This window comes from Phasianus colchicus, chromosome 36, assembly GCF_987193195.1.
Source record: "Phasianus colchicus chromosome 36, bPhaCol1.hap1.1, whole genome shotgun sequence".
NCBI classification, from domain to species: domain Eukaryota; kingdom Metazoa; phylum Chordata; class Aves; order Galliformes; family Phasianidae; genus Phasianus; species Phasianus colchicus.
The window spans coordinates 2397960-2419772 of NC_143471.1; the positions used below are offsets into that span (position 1 = coordinate 2397960).

Consider the following 21813-nt stretch of genomic DNA (forward strand, 5'->3'; position numbering starts at 1 on the left):
GAGGGAGGGCCGGGCCGGGCGTTGCACCAATGGGAAGCGAGGGGCGGGGATTAGGGAAGGGGGCGGGCAGAACGCTGGGCCAATGAGAAGGGGGGGCGGGGCTTAGCGGTCAGCTGACCGAGTGCGGAAGGCGGAGATGGTGAATGGGGGGGCGGCGGAACTGGGGATACTGGGAGAACTGGGACGGGAATGGGGGGGTACTGGGAGCAAAGGGGGGGGGTACTGGGGTGGGGGATTTGGGGGTATTGGGGTGGGAAGTGGGGAAAGGGGGGGAGGCCGTGGGGGGGCAGTGGGAGGTTTTGGGGTGGGGGGGCACCGGGGTGGGGAATTTGGGGGGGAAAAGGGGGGGGGCTGCGTCCCCACGTCCCGTTTGATCTCCGTTCCCCAAATGTCCCCCCCCCCCTACATTGTCCCCCCCATCGTCCCCATTCTGTCCCCCACTGACCCCCCCCCAATCCCCATTCTGACCCCCACTGACCCCGTACCCCCATTCTGTCCCCCCCCCCCGTCCCCGTTCTGTCCCCATTCTGTCCCCCCCCCATCCCCATTCCGTCCCCATTCTGTGTCCCCCCCCCCGCCCCCCCCCAGACCACAGCACTGACGCAGGGCTTGGAGCGCATCCCGGACCAGGTTGGCTACCTGGTGATCAGCGACGGCGCCGTGCTGGCGGTAAGGGGGGGGGGGGGGGGATGTGGGGTCAGCGGGGACAATGGGGACATCGTGGGGGGGGTGGGGATATGGGGTCAGTGGGGGACAATGGGGACATCGTGGGGGGGGTGGGGATATGGGGTCAGTGGGGGCATCGTGGGGGTGTGAGGTCAGTGGAGAGAATGGGGATATGGGGTCAATGGGGTCAGTGGGGACATCGTGAGGATGTGGGGTCAGTGGGGACATCGTGGGGGGGTGGGGATATGGGGTCAGTGGGGGACAATGGGGACATCGTGGGGGTGTGGGGATACGGGGTCAGTGGGGACATCGTGGGGGGGTGGGGATATGGGGTCAGTGGGGACAATGGGGACATTGTGGGGGTGAGGGGATATGGGGCCAGTGGGGGCATCGTGGGGGTGTGGGGTCAGTGGAGAGAATGGGGATATGGGGATATGGGGTCAATGGGGTCAGTGGGGACATCATGGGGGGGTGGGGATATGGGGTCAGCAGGGACAATGGGGACACTGTGGGGATCTGGGGTTAATGGGGTCAGTGGGGACCGTGGGGATGTGGGGTCAATGGGGACATGGAGATATGGGGACATTAGGGATATTGGGGACGTTGGGGTGGGGATGGGCGCATTGGGGACGCTGGGATGGGGGGATGTTGGGGATTTTAGGGTGGGGATGGGGGACACTGGGGACACAGGGGTGGGGATGGGAGCGTTGGGGAGGGGATGGGGGGATGTTGGGGATGTTAGGGTGGGGATGGGGGACTTTGGGGTGGGGATGGGGGCATTGGGGACACTGGGATGGGGGGACTTTGGGGATATTAGGGTTGGGAAGGGGGACGTTGGGGTGGGGATGGGAGGACATTGGGGACACTGGGATGGGGGGACGTTGGGGATATTAGGGTGGGGATGGGAGACTTTGGGGTGGGGATGGGGGGTATTGGGGACACTGGGATGGGGGATCTTGGGGACATGGGTGGGGATGGGGACATTGGGGAGGGGATGGGGGACGTTGGGGTGGGGATGGGGGGACATTGGGGTGGGAATGGGGACGCTGGGGGGGATGGGGGGACGTTGGGGATGTTAGGGTGGGGATGGGGGACTTTGGGGTGGGGATGGGGGCATTGGGGACACTGGGATGGGGGGACTTTGGGGATATTAGGGTTGGGAAGGGGGACGTTGGGGTGGGGATGGGGGCGTTGGAGACATTGGGGTGGGGATGGGGTGACGTTGGGGACACTGGAGTGGGGATGGGGGGACATAGGGGATGTTGGGGTGAGGATGGGAGCGTTGGAGAGGGGATGGGGGGACGTTGGGGATATTAGGGTTGGGATGGGGGACGTTGGGGTGGGGATGGGAGGACATTGGGGACACTGGGGTGGAGATGGGAGCGTTGGAGAGGGGATGGGGGGACGTTGGGGATATTAGGGTGGGGATGGGGGACTTTGGGGTGGGGATGGGGGGTATTGGGGACACTGGGGTGGGGGATGTTGGGGACACGGGTGGGGATGGGGACATTGGGGAGGGGATGGGGGACGTTGGGGTGGGGATGGGGGGACATTGGGGTGGGAATGGGGACGCTGGGGGGGATGGGGGGACGTTGGGGATGTTAGGGTGGGGATGGGGGACTTTGGGGTGGGGATGGGGGCATTGGGGACACTGGGATGGGGGGACTTTGGGGATATTAGGGTTGGGAAGGGGGACGTTGGGGTGGGGATGGGGGCGTTGGAGACATTGGGGTGGGGATGGGGGGACATAGGGGATGTTGGGGTGGGGATGGGCGCATTGGGGGACACTGAGATGGGGGGATGTTGGGGATATTAGGGTTGGGATGGGGGACGTTGAGGTGGGGATGGGGGTATTGGGGACACTGGGATGGGGGGACGTTGGGGATATTAGGGTTGGGATGGGGGACGTTGGGGTGGAGATGGGAGAACATTGGGGACACTGGGGTGGAGATGGGAGCGTTGGGGAGGGGATGGGGGGACGTTGGGGATATTAGGGTGGGGATGGGGGGTATTGGGGACACTGGGGTGGGGGATGTTGGGGACACGGGTGGGGATGGGGACATTGGGGAGGGGATGGGGGACGTTGGGGTGGGGATGGGGGGACATTGGGGTGGGAATGGGGACGTTGGGGGGGATGGGGGGACGTTGGGGATGTTAGGGTGGGGATGGGGGACTTTGGGGTGGGGATGGGGGGTATTGGGGACACTGGGATGGGGGATGTTGGGGACACGGGTGGGGATGGGGACATTGGGGAGGGGATGGGGGACGTTGGGGTGGGGATGGGGGGACATTGGGGTGGGAATGGGGACGCTGGGGGGGATGGGGGGACGTTGGGGATGTTAGGGTGGGGATGGGGGACTTTGGGGTGGGGATGGGGGCATTGGGGACACTGGGATGGGGGGACTTTGGGGATATTAGGGTTGGGAAGGGGGACGTTGGGGTGGGGATGGGGGCGTTGGAGACATTGGGGTGGGGATGGGGGGACATAGGGGATGTTGGGGTGGGGATGGGGGGACATAGGGGATGTTGGGGTGGGGATGGGCACATTGGGGGACACTGAGATGGGGGGATGTTGGGGATATTAGGGTTGGGATGGGGGACGTTGGGGTGGGGATGGGGGTATTGGGGACACTGGGATGGGGGGACGTTGGGGATATTAGGGTTGGGAAGGGGGACGTTGGGGTGGGGATGGGAGGACATTGGGGACACTGGGGTGGAGATGGGAGCGTTGGAGAGGGGATGGGGGGACGTTGGGGATATTAGGTGCGGATGGGAGACTTTGGGGTGGGGATGGGGGGTATTGGGGACACTGGGGTGGGGGATGTTGGGGACACGGGTGGGGATGGGGACATTGGGGAGGGGATGGGGGACGTTGGGGTGGGGATGGGGGGACATTGGGGTGGGAATGGGGACGCTGGGGGGGATGGGGGGACGTTGGGGATGTTAGGGTGGGGATGGGGGACTTTGGGGTGGGGATGGGGGCATTGGGGACACTGGGATGGGGGGACTTTGGGGATATTAGGGTTGGGAAGGGGGACGTTGGGGTGGGGATGGGGGCGTTGGAGACATTGGGGTGGGGATGGGGTGACGTTGGGGACACTGGAGTGGGGATGGGGGGACATAGGGGATGTTGGGGTGGGGATGGGCGCATTGGGGGACACTGAGATGGGGGGATGTTGGGGATATTAGGGTTGGGATGGGGGACGTTGGGGTGGGGATGGGGGTATTGGGGACACTGGGATGGGGGGACGTTGGGGATATTAGGGTTGGGATGGGGGACGTTGGGGTGGAGATGGGAGGACATTGGGGACACTGGGGTGGAGATGGGAGCGTTGGAGAGGGGATGGGGGGACGTTGGGGATATTAGGTGCGGATGGGAGACTTTGGGGTGGGGATGGGGGGTATTGGGGACACTGGGGTGGGGACGCTGGGGACGACGCGTGTCCCCCCCCCCCGCAGTCTGCAGGGGAGCTGGAGAACGATGAGCGCACGGCCGCCGTCCTCACGGAGCTGGTGAGCACCGCCTGCGGGCTGCGGCTGCCGCGCGGCCACGAGCCGCCCTTCAAACGGCTCTCAGGTGCGTCCCCAAACCCCGCGTCGCCGTGTCCCAGCGTCCCCAGTGTCCCCACATCCCATATTCCCATGTCCCAGTGTCCCCAGTGTCCCCACATCCCATATTCCCATGTCCCAGTGTCCCCGTGTCCCATATTCCCATGTCCCAGTGTCCCCAAACCCCATATCGCCGTGTCCCAGCGTCCCCAGCATCCCCAAACTCCACATCGTCGTGTCCCCAGTGTCCCCAGTGTCCCCCCATCCCATATTCCCATGTCCCAGTGTCCCCACATCCCATATTCCCATGTCCCAGTGTCCCCAGTGTCTCCACATTCCATATTCCCATGTCCCAGTGTCCCCAAATCCCATATCGCCATGTCCCAGTGTCCCCACATCCCATATTCCCATGTCCCAATGTCCTCAAATCCCATATCTCCATGACCCCACATCCCATATCCCCCCATCTCAGTGTCTCCAAATTCCACGTCCCAATGTCCCCAGTGTCCCCAAATCCCATATCTCCGTGACCCCACATCCCATAACCCCACGTCTCAATGCCTCCAAATCCCATAGCCCAATGTCCCAACGTCCCCAAACCCCACATTGCCATGTCCCAGTGTCCCCAAATCCCATAGCCCAATGTCCCCGGTGTCCCCAAATGTCCCAAATCCCATAGCCCACTGTTCCCAAATCCCTTATCTCCATGACCCCATATCCCTATATTCCTGCATCCCATATTCCCATGTCCCAGTGTCCCCACATCCCGTATCACCATCACCCAATGTCCCCAAATCCCATATTCCCATGTTCCAACATCCCCAATGTCCCCAAATCCCATATTCCCATGTCCCAGTGTCCCCAAATCCCATATTCCCATGTTCCAACGTCCCCAATGTCCCCAAATCCCATATTCCCATGTTCCAATGTCCCCAAATCCCATATTCCTATGTTCCAACGTCCCCAAATCCCATGGCCGAGTGTCCCCATATCCCATTGTCCCCATGTCCCACACCCCAATGTCCCCACACCCCAATGTCCCCACACCCCAATGTCCCCATACCCCCACTGTCCCCCCAATGCCCCCACACCCCAATGTCCCCACACCCCAATGTCCCCCAATGCCTCCAATGTCCCCATACCCCAGTGTCCCCCCGATGTCCCCCCGTTGTCCCCACGTCCCCAGCGCTGTCCCCGTTGTCCCCGCAGTGGTTTTTGGGGAGCATTCCCTCCTGGTCACCGTTTCGGGGCAGAAGCTCTTCGTGGTGAAGCGACAGAACCACGTCCAGGAACCCATCACAGCCTGAGCGTCCCCAAAGTGTCCCCAAAATGTCCCCAACTGCCCCCAAAGTGTCCCCTCCCCGCACCGTGACAATAAATTATGTCCTCACGTGTCCCCAACGCTGCTCCTTTTGGGGGAAAAATGGCTCTGGGGGTGGGGGGGGGTGGGTGACCCCAAAGTGTCCCCAAAGCGTCCCTGTCACACTGTCACCTCTGTGCCACCACTTTATTGTCACATGGGTGCAATAAATAACAGTGAAAGTTCTGCCCGCGTTGGGGACAGCGCCGCGTCCCCAAATGTCCCCAAATGTCCCCAAAGCGCCGGGGTTGGCAGTGAGGGACCCCATGGCCCCAAATGTCCCCAAGGTCCCAATATGGCCTCACTCTCACTGTCCCCAGAACAGCAGTGTCCCCAAATGTCCCCAAATGTCCCTCTGTATCCCTATGGCCCCGATGTCCCCAAATGTCCCCATGGCCCCAATGTTCTCCAGTGTCCCCATGGCCCCAAATGTCCCCAAAGCCCCAATATGGCCTCACTCTCACTGTCCCCAGAACAGCAGTGTCCCCAAACGTCCCCAAATGTCCCTCTGTATCCCTATGGCCCCGATGTCCCCAAATGTCCCCATGGCCCCAATGTTCTCCAGTGTCCCCATGGCCCCAAATGTCCCCAAAGCCCCAATATGGCCTCACACTCACTGTCCCCATAACAGCAGTGTCCCCAAATGTCCCCACCTGTCCCCAAATGTCCCCATGTCTCCAAATGTCCCCAAATGCTCCCATAGCTCCAGTGTCACCCAATGTCCCCCAATGACCCCATAGCCTCAATGTCCCCAAATGTCCTCCAGTGTCCCCATGGCCCCAGTGTCCCTCAGTGTCCCCAAATGTCCCCCTGGTCCCAATGTCCCCAAATGTCCCCATGACCCCAATGTCCCCTAGTGTCCCCCATTGCCCCTGTGGTCCCAATGTCCCCAAATGTCCCCCATGGTCCCAATGTCTCCAAATGTCCCCAAATGTCCCCCTTGTCCCAATGTCCCCCAGTGTCCCCAAATGTCCCCCAGTGTCCCCATGGTCCCAGTGTCCCCAAATGTCTCCCTGGTCCCAATGTCTTCAAATGTCCCCAAATGTGCCCCAGTGTCCCCCAATGTCCCCATGACCCCAGTGTCCCCAAATGTCCCCCAGTGTCCCCATGGTCCCAATGTCCCCTAGTGTCCCCCATTGCCCCCGTGGTCCCAATGTCTCCAAATGTCCCCCATGGTCCCAATGTCTTCAAATGTCCCCTAGAGTCCCCCAATGTCCCAATGTCTCCAAATGTCCCCAAATGTCCCCCTGGTCCCAATGTCCCCAAATGTCCTCCTGATCCCAATGTCCCCCAATGTCCCCATGATCCCAATGTCCCCAAATGTTCCCATGGCCCCAATGTCCCCCATCGTCCCCCAAATCCCCCGCTGTCCCCTCCCTGCCCCAAAGGACACATCCCCGTGTCACCCCATTGGCTGGGGACGGTGTCCCCTACGTTCCCCCCATCGCAGCAGGGGGCGGTGGGGGTCCCCCGTCCCCCTGTTGTCACCTTTTGTCACCACCCCGTTGTCACCGTCACTGCACGGGTGCCACCACCAGCACTTTGCATTCCCTCTTGGCAATCTTGTCCAGGGACAGCGCCGTCTTTTCGGGGGGGACGTAGAGGGGCCGCCCCACAGGGGACCCCACTGGGGGGGTGATGGCGCGGCGCTCCAGGGCACTGCCTGACCTTTTTTTGGGGGGGGGGACACAATGGGACGGCACCTCGGGCTGGCCCCAAGGGGGTGGGGGGGTCTCCATTGACCCCAATGGACCCCAATGTCCCCAACACCCCCAATTCCCCACTGACCCCAAAGTCCTCATTGACCCCAAGGTCCTCCAATGTTCTCACTGACCCCAAGATCCCCCAATGTTCCTACTGACCCCACTGACCCCCCCGTGTCCCCCATTCACCCCAATGTCCCCCAGTGCCCCCATTGACCTCAATGTACCCCAGTGTTCCCACTGACCCCAATGGCCCCACTGACCCCAATGTCCCCAGTGCCCCCATTGACCCCCAATGTACCCCAATGTCCTCATTCACCCCAATGTTCCCAATGACCCCAATGTCCCCAGTGCCCCCATTGACCCCCAATGTACCCCAATGTCCTCATTCACCCCAATGTTCCCAATGACCCCAATGTCCCCAGTGCCCCCATTGACCCCCAATGTACCCCAATGTCCTCATTCACCCCAATGTTCCCAATGACCCCAATGTCCCCAGTGCCCCCATTGACCCCCAATGTACCCCAATGTCCCCATTCACCCCAATGGCCCCACTGACCCCAATGTCCCCAGTGCCCCCATTGACCCCAATGTACCCCAATGTCCCCATTCACCCCAATGTTCCCACTGACCCCAATGGCCCCACTGACCCCAATGTCCCCAGTGTCCCCATTGACCTCAATGTACCCCAGTGTTCCCACTGACCCCAATGGCCCCACTGACCCCCAGTGTCCCCATTCACCCCAATGTCCCCCAGTGTCCCCATTCACCCCAATGTCCCCCAGTGTCCCCATTCACCCCAATGTCCCCATTGACCCCAATGTCCCCAGTGCCCCCATTGGCCCCAATGTACCCCAATGTCCTCATTCACCCCAATGTTCCCAATGACCCCAATGGCCCCACTGACCCCAATGGCCCCCAATGTCCCTATTGACCCCATTGACAGCAATGTCCCCATTCACCCCAGTGTTCCCCGTTAGCCCCAGTAACCCCCATGTTCCCATTGACCCCAATGTTCCCCAACACCCCCAATTCCCCACTGACCCCAAAGTCCCCATTGACCCCAAGGTCCCCCAATGTTCTCACTGACCCCAATGGCCCCCAATGTCCCTACTGACCCCAATGCCCCCACTGACCCCAATGTTCCCAGTGCCCCTATTGGCCCTAATGTCCTCATTGACCTCAATGTACCCCATTGTCCCCATTCACCCCAATGTCCCCACTGACCTCATTGACCCCAATGGCCCCCAATGTCCCCACTGACCCCAGTGTCCCCACCAACCCCAGTGACCCCAATGGCCCCCAGTGGGCCCATTGACCCCACTGCCCCCAATATCCCCCAAATCCCCAAATGCCCCCAACGTCCCCGCTGCCCCCAATGTCCCCACTGCCCCCACTGACCCCAAACCCCTAATTGTCCCCCAATGTCCCCACTGCCCCCAATGTCCCCACTGCCCCCAATATCCCCCAAACCCCCAAATGCCCCCAATATCCCCCAATGTCCCCAATGTCCCCACTGCCCCCAAATGCCCCCAACATCCCCCAATGTCCCCATTGATCCCAATGTCTCCACTGCCCCCACTGCCCCCAATGTCCTCACTGACCCCAATGTCCCCCAACGCCCCCACTGCCCCCGACATCCCCCAAACTCCCAAATGCCCCCAACGTCCCCCAATGTCCCCATTGACCCCAATGTCCCCACTGCCCCCAATATCCCCCAAATGCCCCCAACGTCCCCCAATGTCCCCATTGATTCCAATGTCTCCACTGCCCCCACACACCCCCACTGCCCCCAATGTCCCCACTGACCCCAATGTCCCCCAAACCCCACTGACCCCAACGTCCCCCCATGCCCCCACTGCCCCCGACATCCCCCAAACTCCCAAATGCCCCCAACGACCCCCAATGTCCCCATTGACCCCAATGTCCCCACTGCCCCCAATATCCCCCAAATGCCCCCAACATCCCCCAATGTCCCCATTGATTCCAATGTCTCCACTGCCCCCACACACCCCCACTGCCCCCAATGTCCCCACTGCCCCCAATATCCCCCAAACCCCCAAATACCCCCAACATCCCCCAATGTCCCCAATGTCTCCACTGCCCCCAATATCCCCCAAATGCCCCCAACATCCCCCAATGTCCCCACTGCCCCCACACACCCCCACTGACCCCAAATGCCCCCAACATCCCGCAGTGTCCCCACTGCCCCCAGTGTCCCCCGCTGCCCCCGCTGCCCCCAACATCCCATAATGTCCCCCACCTGCTGAGGTGTCCCCGCGCCGGCTGCTGATGGGAAAAGGATTGGGATCGCCCCAAACCCTGGTGCCGCTCCACCAGATCCCGTACGGCGCTGCCGGGGCTGCTGCGGCGCTGCGGGGTGGATGGGGGCCGAGCTTCGGGGGCCCCCCCTGCCGTGAACTGCAGCTTCAGCTTCATGTGCTGTGACAGCTGTCACGTGGGGGGGGGGGCACAATGGGGTCACCGAGGACCCCCCCAAACGTCCCCAACGTCCCCGAGGGTGTCACTGAGATCCCCAGGGGGTTCGCGAGAGCCCCAAAGCCTCCCTGAGGTCCCCAAGGTGTCCCCACTGTCCCCCCCCCCCAGATGTCCCTAAATCGACCCCCGTGTTACCCCTAAGGGGTCTTCACGGTCCCCAAGACCCCCAGGGTGTCCTCAATGTCCCCAGAGTGTCCTCACAGCACCCCAAAATGACCCCAATCTCCCTAAGGTGTCCCCAAATGACCCCAAGGTGCCCCCAGGGTGCCCCAAAATGACCCCAGTGACCCCATGGTGCCCCCAGGGTGTCCCCCAATGACCCCCGGATGCCCCCAAATGACCCCAAAGTACCCCCAGATGGCCCCAAATGACCCCGAGGTGCCCCTAGGGTGTCCCCAGATGACCCCAAATGACCCCCAGATGCCCCCAATCTCCCCAAAGTGCCCCCAGATGACCCCAAATGACACCGAGGTGCCCACAGGGTGTCCCCAGATGACCCCAAATGATCCCAATCTCCCCAAGCTGCCCCCAGATGACCCCAATCTCCCCCCAGGGTGTCCCCAGATGACCCCAATGACCCCAAATGACCCCGAGGTGCCCCCAGATGACCCCAATCTCCCCCCAGGGTGTCCCCAGATGACCCAATGACCCCAATGACCCCGAGGTGCCCCCAGATGACCCCAATCTCCCCCCAGGGTGTCCCCAGATGACCCCAATGACCCCAATCTCCCCAAGCTGCCCCCAGATGACCCCAATCTCCCCCCAGGGTGTCCCCAGATGACCCAATGACCCCCAAATGACCCCGAGGTGCCCCCAGATGACCCCCATCTCCCCCCAGGGTGTCCCCAGGTGACCCCAATGACCCCAATCTCCCCCCAGGGTGTCCCCAGATGACCCCAAATGACCCCGAGGTGCCCCCAGATGACCCCGAATGATCCCAATCTCCCCAAGCTGCCCCCAGATGACCCCAATCTCCCCCCAGGGTGTCCCCAGATGACCCCAATGACCCCAATCTCCCCAAGCTGCCCCCAGATGACCCCAATCTCCCCCCAGGGTGTCCCCAGATGACCCAATGACCCCCAAATGACCCCGAGGTGCCCCCAGATGACCCCCATCTCCCCCCAGGGTGTCCCCAGGTGACCCCAATGACCCCAATCTCCCCCCAGGGTGTCCCCAGATGACCCCAAATGACCCCGAGGTGCCCCCAGATGACCCCGAATGATCCCAATCTCCCCAAGCTGCCCCCAGATGACCCCAATCTCCCCCCAGGGTGTCCCCAGATGACCCCAATGACCCCAATCTCCCCAAGCTGCCCCCAGATGACCCCAATCTCCCCCCAGGGTGTCCCCAGATGACCCAATGACCCCCAAATGACCCCGAGGTGCCCCCAGATGACCCCCATCTCCCCCCAGGGTGTCCCCAGGTGACCCCAATGACCCCAATCTCCCCCCAGGGTGTCCCCAGATGACCCCAAATGACCCCCAAATGACCCCGAGGTGCCCCCAGATGCCCCCCCCCCACCTCGAAGAGCCCGGCACGCAGCGCCTGGAAGGCGACACGGATGGTTCTCGCGCTGCCCTTCCGCGAGGATCCCAGATGCGTCAGAGGTGTGTGGCACACGATGGCGTCCAGCGCCGCCTGCGCCGCGCGCCGCTCCTCACCGGACAGAGCCTTCCCTGGGGACGGCCGGCCCGTCACCCCCAGACCCCCCACCTCCGTCCCACCCCCCCCTCTTCCTCATCCCCACCCCCCCGTCCCACCCCCCATCCTCCCCACTCCCCCCCTTCTGTCCCCTCCTGTCCCCATCTCTCACCCCGTGTCTCCCATCCTCCCTACCCTTCCTGTCCCCTCCTGTCCCCATCCCCACCCCACGTCCCTTAGCCCCTCCTGTCCCACCCCCCATCCTCCCCACTCCCCCCCTTCTGTCCCCTCCTGTCCCCATCCCTCACCCTGTGTCCCCCATTCCCCCTGTCCTATCCTGTCCCCTCCTGTCCCCATCCCCACCCCACGTCCCTTAGCCCCTCCTGTTCCACCCCCCATCCTCCCCACTCCCCCCCACTTCTGTCCCCTCCTGTCCCCATCTCTCACCCCGTGTCCCCCAACCCCCTGCCCCCTCCTGTCCCCATGCCCTCCTTGTCCCCATCCCCACCCCACGTCCCTTAGCCCCTCCTGTCCCACCCCCCATCCTCCCCACTCCCCCCCTTCTGTCCCCTCCTGTCCCCATCCCTCACCCTGTGTCCCCCATTCCCCCTGTCCTATCCTGTCCCCTCCTGTCCCCATCCCCACCCACGTCCCTTAGCCCCTCCTGTCCCACTCCCCATCCTCCCCACTCCCCCCCTCTTCTGTCCCCTCCTGTCCCCATCTCTCACCCCGTGTCTCCCATCCTCCCTACCCTTCCTGTCCCCTCCTGTCCCCATCCCCACCCCACGTCCCTTAGCCCCTCCTGTCCCACCCCCCATCCTCCCCACTCCCCCCCTCCTGTCCCCATCTCTCACCCCGTGCCCCCCATCCTCCCTACCCTTCCTGTCCCCATGCCCTCCTTGTCCCCATCCCCACCCCACATCCCTTATCCCCTCCTGTCCCACCCCCCATCCTCCCCACTCCCCTCTTCTGTCCCCTCCTGTCCCCATCTCTCACCCCATGTCCCCCAACCCCCTGCCCCCTCCTGTCCCCATGCCCTCCTTGTCCCCATCCCCACCCCACGTCCCTTAGTCCCTCCTGTCCCACCCCCCATCCTCCCCATTCCCCCCCTCTTCTGTCCCCATCCCTCACCCTGTGTCCCCCAGCCCCCCTGCCCTTCCTGTCCCCATCCCCACCCCACGTCCCTTAGCCCCTCCTGTTCCACCTCCCATCCTCCCCACTCCCCCCCCACTTCTGTCCCCTCCTGTCCCCATCTCTCACCCCGTGTCCCCCAACCCCCTGCCCCCTCCTGTCCCCATGCCCTCCTTGTCCCCATCCCCACCCCACGTCCCTTAGCCCCTCCTGTCCCACCCCCCATCCTCCCCACTCCCCCCCTCTTCTGTCCCCATCCCTCACCCTGTGTCCCCCAGCCCCCCTGCCCTTCCTGTCCCCACCCCCACCCCATGCCCTTAGTCCCTCCTGTCCCAGCCCCCATCCTCCCCACTCCCCCCCCCTCCTGTCCCCATCCCATGTCCCCTTCCTGACCCCTGGTTCACAACCCCACCTGTCCCCCTCCCCCCACCCCTCCCATATCCCCTCCCATCCCCCCATGTCTCCTGTCCCCCGCCCCCATATCCACCCCCTTCCCCTCTCCCCACCCCCCCATCCTCCCTGCTATCCCCATTACTCCCCCACCCCCCCATCCCCTATCCCCATCCCCACCCCGATTCCCCCTCCCACCCCCTATATCCCGTCCTACCCCCAGCCCCCCACCCCCCTCCTATCCCCGCTGTCCCCCCCCGCCGCACCGCTGCCGGCGCTCTCCGGCGTCCAGACGAGCCTGACGGCCAGGAAGTCCTGCAGCTCGTTCAGCAGCGTGTAGGTGACGGTGAAGCGCTGCCGGGCGCGGACCGGGGACTCGCAGGCGGCCGTCATCACAAAGCGCGGCCGCTCCAGGCGGATGCTGGGCAGCCTGCGGGGCGGGGCGGGACAGGGGAAATCGCGATATGGGGGGGTCGGGATAGGGGGAAGTCGAGATACGGGGGGTGTCGCGATAGGGGGGTGTTGGGATATGGGGGGTGTCGCGATAGGGGGCGTCAGGATGGGGAAGTCGCGATAGGGGGGTGTCAGGATAGGGGGAAGTCGCGATAGGGGGGTGTCGCGATAGGGGGGTGTAGGTATGGCGGAAGTCGCGATATGGGGGGTGTCGTGATAGGGGGGTCACGATATGGGGGTGTCGGGATAGGGGGAAGTCGCGATATAGGGGGTGTCACGATAGGGGGAAATCACGATATAGGGGTGTCGTGATAGGGGGTCACAATATGGGGGTGTCGGGATAGGGGGAAGTCACGATACGGGGGGTGTCGCAATAGGAGGCATCGGGATAGGGGAAGTCGCAATATGGGGGGTGTAAGGATAGGGGGAAGTCGTGATATGGGGGGTGTAGGGATAGGGAGAATCGGGATAGGGGAAGTCGCGATAGGGGGAAGTCGCAATATGGGGGGTGTAGGGATAGGGGGTGTCAAGACAGGGGGAAGTCGTGATACAGGGGTGTTGGGATCAGGGGTGTTGCAATATGGGGGGTGTCAGGATAGGGAGTGTCAGGACAGGGGGAAGTCGCAATACAGGCGTGTCGAGATAGGAGGAAGTCGTGATATAGGAGTGTCGGGATAGGGGGTGTTGTGACGGGGAAGTCGCAAGATAGGGGTGTCAGGATACGGGGTGTTGCGATATGGGGGGTGTCGTGATATGGGGAGAAGGGATGGGAGAGATGAAGGGATGGGGGCGTTGGGGATACGGGGGGGGGTGTCGAAACAGGGGGACGTGGGGACACAGGGACAGAAGGACGCGGGGACAAAGAACACCGGAACACGAGGACAGGGAGATATCGCGACATGGGGACATCGTGACGTGACATAGGGGACCCCTACGTCCGGGGCGCTCACCGGTAGTGGGTGTAGATGCTGCTGGTGAAGGGCAGCTTTGGGGTGGACCACTGGATGACGGCCACCAGCGGCACCTCCAGGCCCTGCGGGGCACAGCGCCGTCACCCCAAAACCCCACAGCACCCCAAAAACCCCACAGCACCCCAAAAACCCACAGCACCCCAAAACTCCCACACAGCACCCCAAAAATCCCCACAGCACCCCAAAATCCCACAGCACCCCAAAAACCCTACAGCACCCCAAAACCCCACAGCACCCCAAAAACCCCACAGCACCCCAAAATTCCCACACAGCACCCCAAAAATCCCCACAGCACCCCAAAATTCCCACACAGCACCCCATAAATCCACACCGCACCCCAAAACCCCACAGAACCCCAAAACTCCCACAGAACCCCGAAAACCCACACAGCACCCCGAAAACCCACAGCACCCCAAAAACCCACAGCACCCCAAAACCTCACAGCACCCCAAAAACCCGCACAGCACCCACCGACCCCGATGTCCCTGATGTCCCCACTAACCCCAATGTCCCCACTGACTCCAATGTCCCCACCGACCCCACTGACCCCAATGTCCCCCCTCACCCCGATGTCCCCACCGACCCCGATGTCCCTGATGTCCCCACTGACCCCAATGTCCCCCCTCACCCCGATGTCCCCACCAACCCTGATGTCCCCACCGACCCCACTGACCCCAATGTCCCCCCTCACCCCGATGTCCCCACCGACCCCACTGACCCCAATGTCCCCGCTGTCCCCGCTGTCCCCGCTGTCCCCCCACCTCCTTGGCGTCCTCGGGCGGGCGCTCGGGCGCCTGCAGCTGGAACAGGAAGTTGTGCTCCTCCAGGGCGCTGAGGGCGCAGGGACACGGCGGGGCGGCGCCCGTCACCCTACAGAAGGAGCCCACGGGGACCTCGCCGGAGTGGTGGCTGCGGGGACGACGCGGTGACACCGCGGGGACAAAGGGGGACGTCGCGAGGGATGGGGGCACAAAGCCCCCCCAAAAATCCACAGCCAACGTCAGGCATCGGGATTCCGACCCAACGGGGTGGTGGTGGGTGACGGCGGGGTGACAGATGATGGGGTGACATGGGACGGGTCCCCAAGTGCCACCGCTGGGGTGACAACGGTACACTGAGGGGTGGGAGTCAGGGTGGCAAAAGTGACCCCAAATCCCCCCCCCAAAAACCCACAATTGCAGTCCTCTATTGGGATTCTGACCCAATGGGGGTGGTGGGTAACAATGGGGTGACAATGGGGTGACAATGGGGTGACACAGGACGTGTCCCCAAGCGCCACCAATGGGGTGACAAAGGGACACTGAGGGGTGGGAGTCAGGGTGACAGAAGTGACCCCAAATCTCCCCCCCAAAAAACCCACAATTGCAGTCCTCCATTGGGATTCTGACCCAATGGGGGTGATGGGTGACAACGGGGTGACAGAGGGGTGACACAGGACGTGTCCCCAAGTGCCACCACTGGGGTGACAAAGGGACACTGAGGGATGGGAGTCAGGGTGATAAAAGTGACCCCAAATCCCCCCCCCAAAACCCACAACCGCAGTCCTCCATTGGGATTCTGACCCAATGGGGCTGGTGAGTGACAATGGGGTGACAATGGGGTGACACAGAACGCGTCCCCAAGCGCCACATCAGGGTGACAAAGGGACACCGATAGGAGGGGGTCAGGGTGATAAAAGCAACCCCAAATCCCCCCCCAAAACCCACAACCGCAGTCCTCCATTGGGATTCTGACCCAATGGGGGTGGTGGGTGACAACAGGGTGATAATCGGGTGACAGTGGGGTGACAGTGGGGTGACAGTGGGACGCTGTCCCTCACCAGACGTCGTCCACCAGCAGCACGGAGCCGTCAGGCATGACGGGCAGGTAGCTGGCGTTGAAGTTGGGCAGCACCCGGACGTCACGCAGAGAGATTTCCTCCTGGGAGCTGCTGTTCAGCACTGCGGGGACAGCGGGGGACAGCGGGGGGGTGGGGGGACATCGCGGGGACATTGTGGGGGTGGGGGGACATCAGGAGGATGGGGGGACATTGAGGGGTTGGGGAGACATTGAGGGGTTTGGGGGGATGTTAGGGGGACATCATGGGATGGGGGACATTGGGGGATAGGGGGGACATCAGGAGGATGGGGGACATTGGGGGATAGGGGGGACATCGTGGGGACATCATGGGGATGGGGGGACATCGAGGGGTTGGGGGGATGTTAGGGGGACATCATGGGACGGGGGAACATTGGGGGATAGGGGGACATCGTGGGGGTGGGGGGACATTGGGGGACATTGTGGGGACATCGTGGGGGTGGGGGGACATCAGGAGGATGGGGGGACATTGAGGGGTTGGGGGGAAGTTAGGGAGACATCATGGGATGGGGGACATTGGGGGATAGGGGGGACATCGTGGGGACATCGTGGGGATGGGGGGACATCGAGGGGTTGGGGGGATGTTAGGGGGACATCATGGGACGGGGGGACGTTGGGGGATAGGGGGACATTGTGGGGACATCAGGAGGATGGAGGACATTGGGGGATAGGGGGACATCGTGGAGACATCGTGGGGGTGGGGGGACATTGGGGGACGTTGTGGGGACATCGTGGGGATGGGGGACATCAGGAGGATGGGGGGACATTGAGAGGTTGGGGGGAAGTTAGGGAGACATCATGGGATGGGGGACATTGGGGGATAGGGGGGACATCGTGGGGACATGGAGGGGACGGGGGGACATCAGGAGGATGGGGGACATTGGGGGATAGGGGTGACATTGTGGGGACATCGTGGGGATGGGGGGACATCAGGAGGATGGGGGGACATTGAGGGGTTGGGGGGATGTTAGGGGGACATCATGGGATGGGGGACATTGGGGGATAGGGGGACATCGTGGGGACATGGAGGGGACAGGGGGACATTGGGGGACATTGTGGGGACATCGTGGGGGTGGGGGGACATCAGGAGGATGGGGGGACATTGAGGGGTTGGGGGGATGTTAGGGAGACATCATGGGATGGGGGACATTGGGGGATAGGGGGGACATCGTGGGGACATCGTGGGGATGGGGGGACATCGAGGGGTTGGGGGGATGTTAGGGGGACATCATGGGACGGGGGGACGTTGGGAGATAGGGGGACATTGTGGGGACATCAGGAGGATGGGGGACATTGGGGGATAGGGGTGACATCGTGGGGACATCATGGGGATGGGGGGACATCGAGGGGTTGGGGGGATGTTAGGGGGACATCATGGGACGGGGGGACATTGGGGGATAGGGGGACATCGTGGGGACATCGTGGGGGTGGGGGGACATTGGGGGACGTTGTGGGGACATCGTGGGGATGGGGGACATCATGGGATGGGGGGACATTGGGGGATAGGGGGACATCATGGGGACATGGAGGGGACAGGGGGACATTGGGGGACATTGTGGGGACATCGTGGGGGTGGGGGGACATCAGGAGGATGGGGGGACATTGAGGGGTTGGGGGGATGTTAGGGAGACATCATGGGATGGGGGACATTGGGGGATAGGGGGGACATCGTGGGGACATGGAGGGGACGGGGGGACATCAGGAGGATGGGGGACATTGGGGGATAGGGGTGACATTGTGGGGACATCGTGGGGATGGGGGGACATCAGGAGGATGGGGGGACATTGAGGGGTTGGGGGGACGTTAGGGGGACATCATGGGACGGGGGGACATTGGGGGATAGGGGGACATCAGGGGAAGGGGGGACATCATGGGGACATGGAGGGGATGGGGGGATGTTGGGGGACATGGAGGAAACATCAAGGGATAGGGGGACATTAGGGGGACATTGGGACATCAGAGGAAGGTGGGACATGGTGGGGACAGGGGGATATCAGGGGGATGGGGGGACATTGAGGGACAGGGGGACATCGGGGGGATGGGGGAAGATCGAGGGGACAGAGGGACGCTGTCAGGGAGGCTGAATGGTGCCCGACCCCAAAACAGCGCCTCGTCCCCATCCGGATGGTCCCTGTCCCCATCCTAAAGGTCCCTTTGTCCCCATCCCTGGGGTCCCCATCCCCACCACCCTGGGGTCCCCGTCCCTACCACCCTGGGGTCCCTTTGTCCCCATCCCTGGGGTCCCCATCCCCACCACCCTGGGGTCCCTGTCCCCATCCCTGGGGTCCCCGTCCCTACCACCCTGGGGTCCCTTTGTCCCCATCCCTGGGGTCCCTATCTCACCCAGTTTGTTGTCCCCCATCCCCACCACCCTGGGGTCCCTTTGTCCCCACCCCTGGGGTCCCCATTCCCACCCACGCCCCTCCTCAGCCCCCCCACCCCCTTCCCACTGCCCCCGTTATCCCGGTGCCCCCCACCCCCACCCCCCAACCCCCCCCCTCACCTTTCAGCACCGTCAGGTACTTCCCACACACCGTCAGTTGGCGGCACCGAACCACCGGCGGCGGCAGCACCGTCAGCAGGGTGCTCACTGCGGGGGGGCAGGGGGGGTCAGGGTGTCAAAAGGGACATGGGGGGGTCGGGGGTGACAAATGGGACCCGCAAGGGTGGGGGTGACAAAGGGACACCAAAGGGTGGGGGTTGGGGTGACAAAGGAGACAGTGAGAGGAGGGAGTCAGGGTGACAAAGGGGACATGGGGGGGGAGATGGGGAGGCAAAGAGGACACGGGGGGGGTTCAGGGTGACAAAGGGACAGCAAGGGGAGGGGGTGACAAATGGGACACGGAGGGGTCAGGGTGACAAAGGAACAGTGAGAGGAGGGGGTCAGGGTGACAAAGGGGACCGGGGGATGGGGAAGGGGGGGGGTTGGGGTGACAAAGGGACACCGAGGGGGTGAGGGTGACAAATGGACAGCGAGAGGAGGGGCTGGGGGTGCCAAAGTGACCCAGGGGGGGTCGGGGTGACAAAGGGGACATGGAAGGGAGGGGGTCGAAGTGCCAAAGGGACCCGAGGGGGGGCTGGGGGGGTTTTGGGTACCCTGCGCCTTGAAGGCTCCCTGCTCCTGTCGGAAGACGTGGGTGGGCGCGCGGCCCTGCAGCAGCCCCAGGTACCCCCCGAACCCACCGCCCTCCTGCAGCTCCGCCGGCTCCGAGTCCCTCTTCCACACCGTCACCACGATCTGGGGACAGCCAGGATGTCACCACGGGGTCCCTTTGTCCCCTCCTCCCCCTCTCCCCCCACCCCAACGCAACCTCTAGGCCTCCGTGGGGCTCTGAGCTCAGACCCCCTGGCTGTCCCCAAAGTGCTTTTCCTATCCCTGAGGACCCCACGGTGTCACCATCCCAAATGTCCCCGAAGTGTCCCTATGGCACTCCGGGTCCCCAAAACCCCCACGCTGTCCCCGAGTTCCCCACATCATCCCTGAGGTCCCCACGTGTCCCCAAGGTCCTTGGGGTCCCCAAATGCCCCTGAGGTCCCCAAATGTCCCCAACGTCCCTGAGGTCTCCAGGCTGTCCCCAAGGTCCTCGGGGATTCCCACATGTCCCCAAGGTCCCCACGATGTCCCTGAAGTCCTTAAGGTCCCCCATGCTGTCCCCAACATCCAGTGGGTCCCCAGATGTCCCCAAAGACCCCAAAGTGTCCCTGTGGCACTCCAGGTCCCCAAGACCCACACGCTGTTCCCAGGTTCCCCACACCATCCCCAAGGTCCCCATGTCCCCAAGGTCCCCACGCTGCCACCAATGTCCCCAAATGTCCCCACACTGTCCCCAACATCCATGAGGCCCCCCAGATGTCCCCGAAGTCCTTGAAAATCCCACACCGTCCCCAGCATCCCCACGCCGTCCCCAACGTCCCCACACATCCCCATGCTGTCCCCAAGGTCCATGGGGTCCCCAGCTGTCCCCAAGGCCCCCAGCTGTCCCCAAAGCCCCCAGCTGTCCCCAAGGTCCCCACCTTGGCCTTGATGGTGCCGGGTGGCAGTTTGTCCAGGGCGATGGTCAGTGGGAAGATCACCTCGTCCGTGCACACAATGGGGTCCTCCACGGGCACCTGGGGGTGTGGGGACACAGGGACACCCGTTGCCCCCCCCCCCCCATCCCCCACACATCCCACTGCCCCCACGACCCCCTCATCCTCCCCACGCCCCCCACAACCCTCCCTTTAACCCCATATTCTCCATTGTCCCCATATCCATCATTATCCCCCTATTGCCTCCACTGCCCCCTATCCCCCCCATTGCCCCCACCCCCCATACTGCCCCCTACTCCCCTATTCCCCCCACTATCTCCCATCCCCCATTGTTTCCTATTTCCCCCACAGAGCCCTATTTCCCACAATGCCCCCTATTCCCCCCATCGCTCCCTATCCTCCCCACTGTCTCCTATTTCCCCCATTCCTCCCTGCCCCCTATTCCTCCCAATTTCCCCTATTCCCTTCAGCGTCCCCTATTCTCCCCAGCATCCCCCATTCTCCCATTGCCCCCAATTCCTTTCACTGCTCCCTATCCCCCCCATGTCCCCTATTCCCCCCACTCCACCCATCCCCCCCAATCTCCCCTTTTACCCTCTATTCTCCCCTATCCCCCCTATTCCTCCCATTGCCCCCTACTGCCCAGTGTCCCCTATTCCCCCCATCTCCCCATTCTCCCCTAATCCCCCCCTATTCCTCCCATTGCTCCCCCCCCCCAATACCCACAGTTTCCCCTATTCCCTCTATCCCCCCCATTGCCCCTTATTCTCCCCATTGCCCCCTACTGCCCAGTGTCCCCTATTCCCCCCATCTCCCCTAATCCCCCCCTATTCCCCCCATTGCCCCCTCCCCCCCCCTCCCCCCCCATCCCCTCCCCCCCCCATTGCCCACAGTTTCCCCTATTCCCCCTATCCCCCCCACTGCCCCTTATTCTCCCCATTGCCCCCACGGCCCACAGTGCCCCCTATCCTCCCCCCGTCCTCTACCCCTCCCCCCATTCCCCCTACCTCCCCTATCCCCCCATTCTCCCCTATTCCCCCTATCCCCCCCCCGCCCCCCGCCGTACCCCCGCCGCCGCTCTCCCCGCCGCTCCGTTCCCGTGTGTCAGCAGCGCTCGGCACTCCCTGAACACCTCATCCGCCCCTCCGGGGGTCGAAGCGGACCCCACATCCTCGCTCGAACCGCCCTCCGCCCCCCCGGCACCACCGGGGCCCGCCCCCCCGGGGCTGACGCTCGCTAAAGCCGCCAGGGATGAGGCCAGCTCGGCCCAGGCTGGCCCGGAACCGGAGCCGGGGCGGCAGCGCAGCACCAGGAGGAAGCGGACGGTTTCCCCCAGGTAGAGGTGGTTGCGGCGGGGCAGGGCCCGGTACCGTCCCGGTTCGCCCGTCAGCAGCTCCCGAGCGGCGAAAGGGACGGCGGGGAAATACATGAAATATTCGCATTGCGACTCCATGGCGCCGGGCCCCGCCGGGCCGGGCCGGGCCGCTTCCGGGAGCTTTCCGGTTCCGCTTCCGGTGCGTTTTCCGGTTCTGTTGTTGTTATGGCGACCCTTCCGTTCCACTTC

At 63.4% G+C, this 21813-nt stretch overlaps 2 protein-coding genes across 2 annotated transcripts; one reads left to right on the forward strand and one right to left on the reverse strand.

The window, feature by feature from the left end:
• Positions 1–46: 46 nt before the first annotated feature.
• Positions 47–5616, forward strand: LAMTOR4 (late endosomal/lysosomal adaptor, MAPK and MTOR activator 4). The gene is made up of 4 exons (XM_090129525.1): positions 47–139; positions 589–669; positions 4126–4243; positions 5425–5616. The coding sequence occupies exons 1-4, from the start codon at positions 137–139 to the stop codon at positions 5520–5522; spliced, it is 300 nt and encodes a 99-aa protein (XP_089985651.1). The 5' UTR covers positions 47–136; the 3' UTR covers positions 5523–5616.
• Positions 5617–5707: 91 nt separating this feature from the next.
• Positions 5708–21797, reverse strand: TRAPPC14 (trafficking protein particle complex subunit 14). Its single transcript, XM_090129509.1, has 11 exons — positions 21316–21797; positions 20235–20330; positions 19317–19458; positions 18724–18810; positions 16183–16303; positions 15125–15272; positions 14343–14425; positions 13206–13369; positions 11299–11453; positions 9542–9729; positions 5708–7243 (listed from the first exon to the last, which is right to left on the reverse strand). Exons 1-11 carry the CDS (start codon positions 21700–21702, stop codon positions 7090–7092), a joined length of 1725 nt encoding a protein of 574 aa, XP_089985635.1. The 5' UTR covers positions 21703–21797; the 3' UTR covers positions 5708–7089.
• Between the last annotated feature and the right edge of the window lie 16 nt (positions 21798–21813).

Bases quoted from the DNA above. Each gene is read 5' to 3' on its own strand.
- LAMTOR4 (XM_090129525.1), top strand. The intron at 670-4,125 runs GTAAGGGGGGGG...CCCCCCCCGCAG, and splicing joins GCGACGGCGCCGTGCTGGCG to TCTGCAGGGGAGCTGGAGAA. The intron at 4,244-5,424 runs GTGCGTCCCCAA...TTGTCCCCGCAG, and splicing joins GCCCTTCAAACGGCTCTCAG to TGGTTTTTGGGGAGCATTCC.
- TRAPPC14 (XM_090129509.1), bottom strand. From the start codon at position 21,702: ATGGAGTCGCAATGCGAATATTTCATGTATTTCCCCGCCGTCCCTTTC. The intron at 19,459-20,234 runs GTGGGGACCTTG...GGCTGTCCCCAG, and splicing joins CCGGCACCATCAAGGCCAAG to ATCGTGGTGACGGTGTGGAA. The intron at 9,730-11,298 runs GTGGGGGGGGGG...CCCACGTGACAG, and splicing joins TGCGTGCCGGGCTCTTCGAG to CTGTCACAGCACATGAAGCT.